Genomic DNA, 5,982 nt, shown 5'->3' with positions numbered 1-5,982 from the left:
TTGATCTGACTTGGCTTTAATCAACAGCATTCAAGTGAAACCTTAGGGCGAGGTGAAAATTCATTTTCAGTTTTTTAACTGTAAGATATAAACCTTTCAAGACATTTCATTTCAGCCTATTAGCATTTAACACCTTTTTCTCAATTTACCAGTGGAGAAAATGAATGAGAAAAGTACATGTCCAAAACTGGGGAATGAATGCACTGTCACTGTTGTGCTCTGTGGTAAAAATGAGTTTCACGTACAATATACAAAATAGTGTTGTGCTGTGGATCCAATATAGGGGATTACGTGAAGAAATGATGTGAGCTTATATCTTACATGTTCACCATCTGACGTAATAACAATAGAAAAGAAAACATGTGGGCTTGAACATTTTGTCATGCAACGGCTCCCATTGGAAAACATCTACAAACACATCTACTATAAACATGCCAAAACTCTGTGCACATATTTAATAAAAGAATAATCATCTGAACACTTTCTGAACATAGACGCTGTATGAAAAAACTCCATATTTCCTTGGGGGATATTCGTCCATCTTATTGAACAATTTTATACTTTACTAAACGATACCCACAATGCACCATAAACTGTTGCAAGTCAACAACATATTAAACTGCACACATACGAAAATGCAATATGTTCCCTAACCTGAGATTTAAGCTAAAATGGCACTAGTGGGCACCGTTAATGTCCTTCAGAAACGTAAACATGTACATTGTTGTTCTGAAGAATTTCTTTGCAAGCATTGTGTATGTTAGCATAGCCTCGGTATAACAGTTCAACCTTTGAAACTTTTGGTTACTAGTATATCCCTTGCAAAAACAGTACCATGGTAAAGCAATATTTTGAAATACACAGTATCATGGTACTTCAAAGCATACTATGATATATTCATGTTACATGTACAAAAATGTGGGCCATGCGAAGCAATCAGAGTTAAGACTGCCATGTAAATATGGTACTTTATGGTATCAGCATTGCAGTTGTCCAAAACCAATATATTTCCACAGTATATGCCCCCCCCCCAAAAAAAAAAACAAAAAAAACAATGATATTACCATGGTAAAGAAATAGTATTAGATCGGGTGTCATAATACTACAATACTTTGACGTATACTATGTTACTGCATAATTACCATTTTAATATAAATCGCCATAGTACATGTCAAAACTATGTAACATGCCCAAGAACCTATGCCAATCCAAGAAACTGCAAAAAATGCCATAGCATTGTCACAAGCATGTCCAAATAAACATGGTAATACCATGGTCATTTTTGGCACATTTTTTTCCTGTAGTATTTTGAACTGTTTTCCCAAACTGCGTAATATTTAGTCAACATTATAGGTAATAGGCAATGATTTCCGATGCAGCTACACAGAAGCAGATTTAAAGAGCCTTCTATTTACAGAAATGATGATGTCATATGCTCTGTCCAATCACGCCCTTTCTAAAGTTCTGTGTCACTCAAAGTGAGCAGCTTGTCACTCAATAAGGCTGAAGGGTGGTTTTGAACTGCACAGATTCAGCTTTCAAAAAGAAAAAAATGAAAACATCAAAAGTCCAGTTTTACAGTGTGATTGAGAGAAATGTCACAGTCTCAAGAGCGGAATGAAAGAGGCATAAGGCAAAACACTGTTATTATAGCAATATTGGAGACAAATATATATTTGTCACTCTCTTCATTTTAAGGCTCAAACGGCTGATGAATCATGCATTTGCATCTGGCCTTAAGTGACTTCAAAGCATCAGTCTACAATGATGTGCTTTTGTTGTCAAGATACACCATGTGGATGGGGAGCTGTTTTATCTATCTGTGTCTACAAAAATGAGACCCAACAGGGTCTGGAATCAAGAAGACACTGGTCTCAACAAACCCTGGGAACTCATGTATACAATCGAAGCATGCCTGTACACTCAAGGGCCAAATCTACAGAATATCTGACACATACAGTACTGCACATCCATACACTCTCACTGCTGGTAAACATGTTGGGAAGCTGCACACAGTTAGTTGGAGAGTTCTGCAACCAAAGGGACCGAATCACTTTGAGGACTCAAAGCTGGGATATTTCCTTGTCTGGTTCTGTTAGGTGAAGACCGCATTGGTGTGTCTGGAGGACAAAATCTGACCTCTAGATCCCAGAAAGCAACTCCTTGAGGGGTACCTCTCTCTCTCCCAATAAGGTATCTCTCTTCAGACTGGTGCCTTTGTTGACTACCTTCATCTTGATGGCGAGGTTTTTCACCTGCACAACCGGAAGGGCGTCAAAGTAGAAGTCCTCGTTGAAGACAGGGTTGCGGCTGTTCTTGATAATGGTGCTCCGCTGTTTCTGGAGCTTTCCCGGGTTCAGGTACAAAGCCACGCAACAGTTGATGCTCTTTGCATCGTACTGCTTATCGTAGAGGGCCTCGGCCGCCAGCACGCGGACGTGAAGCCTGGCAGCGTCAATGTCGTAGTCTGTGCAGATGCGTAACGTTCCTCCCTTGTGGAGGTTGACGGTGTGCTGTGTGAAGCGATCCATGTTGCCCCCGTGTTTGCGTCCTCGGAATGCCGGAGAAGGAGGGCAACGGAAGCGCCTCTGAATATTCGGGCTTGTCTCCACAGAGCTGCACTCATCTGTGGAGAGAGAGCTGTGCCGGCCGAAGGAGCGCTTGGCTCGGGACACTTTGGCTTGGGTTTCGTGGGTGAACATCTTGATGAGGGATGCGGAGCGGGACAACAGAGGGGAGTTGAACGGGGAGGACTCAGCCGAGGAGCAAGTGTCGCTCTCCCCTCCACTGAAGTACCGGTAGGGGTTGGAATGGGAGGCGTTACAGTCGCTGGGGTTTAAGTGGTTGCCCTGTGACTTGCGTTGGGTGTTTGGCGAGGTGAGCGGGCTTGTGGGGTCACTATGGAAGAGGGACTCTTTACGTCTCGTGTGAGGACTTTCCATGAGCGTAGCGAAACCATAAGAGGTTTGTGCTTTGGGTACATAGGGCAAGGACATGGCCGTCTGCGACTGGGGATCAGCGTTCGTGTTGAGATCCCCCACTTCCCCAACCACCAAGTCATCTGCGCTCTCAATCTGGATGATGTGGCGGTTTGCAGCTTTGAGCAAGTTCTTGGTGTCTCCAGCCAGCTTGTTAATGAGACGCGGGCTGCGCGGACTGCCCTGTGGCGTCTTGCAGCATATGGTCTGCTCTGACGAGGAAGAATGGAGCCCATTTTTTGGCTTCATTTCTGGCGTCTCCTCTTCTGGAGGGCAGCACACCAATTTAGGCGGAATAAAGAAGTCTGGAATCTTGTCAGGGGTGAGGACGTTGCTGTAGGTGGGGGCTTTGCTCTGTTTGTCAGCCGAGTCTCCCTGCCGGAGAATGTTTCCCTCTACTGAACCGCGGATCTTTTCCAGCAGCCACATCTCTCCGTGGGGTCTGGAAAAGATGTGCAATTGCACCCTATGGGCACAGAGAGTGAGACGAAATATCATCAACCCACACCGACACCTGCGATTCATGAATGCAAATACAAACTGAATTCTGTCCAGCTCCTCGCTGCTTTGCGTACACTGTCACCCAGTGGATTCTTGGAAGATTCTGATACTATGTTAACACATTGCTAACACTAAAAAGCAATTGTTAAAGACAACTGACACCTGTCTCCTTTTCTGTTATCAATTGCACACTGTCACCTTGTGGAGATGCAGCTCAGCATCATGCTTTCATTACACATTCAATCCACAAAGCTTATTTACATAAGAAATATATGCAGAATGTACACAGATGGTTTCAAAAAGCTAATAAACACTATGTGTGCATTTTATTAACTGTAAGTGCAGGCACTCAGCATAAAAATAAATAAATAAAAACATGAAAATGACTTTATCTTAATTAGCTATTTCTTCCTTTTCTCATCTTAAAATAGATTTTTTTCTTCTGCAATTCAGTTTAATTCAGGCATATTACATTTTATTTTTGACTTCAATAAAACCTAGTAGGTTTAGACATCATTGCATTAAGTACTACCTAATATTTCTATATAGATTTTTGTTGTATTTCCAGTATCACAATATCCTGCCACACATTTGAATATACAGTTTTTACTTTCAATTCCCAGGATTCTCAAGCAGAGGTCTGTGGACACCTGGGGTCCATGAAGGTACTGCATTGGGTTTACAATGAGGTTATATTAAAGAGACTGAAAGATTTAATGACGTTTCTGCATTGTAAAAAAACTGAATCTGTGCACATTAGTGAGTAATTTCCTCCTGATCTGACCCGTAACAATTATTTTTTACTGGCATAACCAAATGAAGTCAGTTGAATTAGTCATATTAAATATTTAACTGATAAAACAATAATTAAATTTAATTAATAAAAATGTAATAATAATTTTAATTTAAAAAAAATATTTTTTTTTTCCTGGTGCGAGTCTCTGGCTCTGTAAACGTTGAAAACACTTTCTTTATTACGTAATTTCTCCATACACTTGATGCATGGATCTTTTTCCTCATTGAAAGAGTCCTCTGCGCAACAGCTGCACTTCAGGTCAGTGTTAACGTGTGGAGACCGCAGTGATGTGAAATACGGACTGCGCAGCATTTACTCTGCGACTGCAAAAGCGCAAAAGTAAGACGGAGCTGCAAAGACTTTACCTGATCAAAAGTAAATCATATTCATAATACCAGTCGCTGTCTATTTAAACAAACATATGCGTCGTTTAAATTGGCACATGAGAGACTTTTAATGTGATTATACAGATAATATAATTTTTTTGTATATATGACTACATTAAAACTTAGAATAATAATAATAATAAAATGAATATGGGACCTCCCACAAGCAGTGACGGAATAAAGGCAAGTATTTTGTAAGTGTTAATTAGTTACGTTCTCATTTTTCATAAAATATATTTGGCGGACCTGGTATATTTTTTGAAGAGAAAGAAATGTTCAACAGATGGCATTTTCTGTTCTCCAAGAACTCAACGAACACAACAAATAGGCTTCGCAAAAACCTTATTTGACAATAATTTCCAACAGCAATAACGCGGTAAAACTGACCCGATTGCTATTTTTCATATTGCACAACACATTATAATGAGCAATAGTTTGATACTCAGATATTTTGCTCCGATAGTTAGTTTTTATAAACATATGTATTAAATATACTAATATATAATGCATTTGAACTTTTTCAAAGCTGTTCCTGTATTAAAACCCTGTTGGATTTCAGTTGAACTTACGTGAAGTGGTCTGTGGTTGGGGATCTGAAGTAAGCGTCCTCGCTTCAATCCATGGGTTATTGCTCCTCTCACCTCTCACTCCAGGACAGAGCTGTGTGTTGGCACGGCGCGTGGATTCGAGGCTTTAATAGCGCACCGTGCGCGCGCGCGGTAACGCGCACCACTCTGGAATTACTCGCAGTCCGTCAGTGAGTTCGGATGAATACTAGTTTATAGCCTTCTGTATACTGCCTACTACTTAAGGAGTGCAACAGGAACAGAACAGACTGCTTACCAAATACTACATGTATATCATTGCAATATATAAAAAAAATATATGCAAAAAGTAAAGATGAAAATAGTCAGTAAATTAGCAAATTATTGACAAGGTTAGCTCTTAAAAGAAAAACATCTGGAAATGTAGGCTACTTACCTGCAGGCCATCCAACTAAATCCAAACAAATTTAGAATTACATCACTTGCTCACCAAGTGGATCCTCTGCAGTGAATGATAAAAACATCACAATAATCCACACCACTCAAGTACATCAGTTAATGTCTTGTGAAGCCAAAAGCTGAATGTTTGTAAGAAACAAACCCAAGACGTTTATTTTTTTTTTTCATTTTTTACTTCAAACCATTCCTTTCAGATAAAATATTTCAGCTAAAACTCTTTCTTTGCGTAGTATTGCATTCTCCAGCTGTGAAAAAATCACCTTGTGTGAATTATAGGAGAGATATGCACAGATCAAGCACGGTTTACAAGCCAAAAC

General features: G+C 40.2%; 1 protein-coding gene across 1 annotated transcript; it reads right to left on the bottom strand.

The window, feature by feature from the left end:
* Nucleotides 1–1,189: 1,189 nt before the first annotated feature.
* LOC113079304 (C2 calcium-dependent domain-containing protein 4C-like) lies at nucleotides 1,190–3,554 on the bottom strand. Its single transcript, XM_026251551.1, has one exon. The coding sequence runs from the start codon at nucleotides 3,501–3,503 to the stop codon at nucleotides 2,142–2,144; it is 1,362 nt and encodes a 453-aa protein (XP_026107336.1). The 5' UTR covers nucleotides 3,504–3,554; the 3' UTR covers nucleotides 1,190–2,141.
* Between the last annotated feature and the right edge of the window lie 2,428 nt (nucleotides 3,555–5,982).

The sequence above is a fragment of the Carassius auratus genome, unplaced genomic scaffold (assembly GCF_003368295.1).
Source record: "Carassius auratus strain Wakin unplaced genomic scaffold, ASM336829v1 scaf_tig00027603, whole genome shotgun sequence".
NCBI lineage: Eukaryota > Metazoa > Chordata > Actinopteri > Cypriniformes > Cyprinidae > Carassius > Carassius auratus.
This window is presented reverse-complemented; position numbering and strand designations above follow the sequence as displayed.

What these genes read in the sequence shown, in the direction of transcription:
- LOC113079304 (XM_026251551.1), bottom strand. Translation starts at nt 3,503, where the DNA reads ATGAATCGCAGGTGTCGGTGTGGGTTGATGATATTTCGTCTCACTCTC.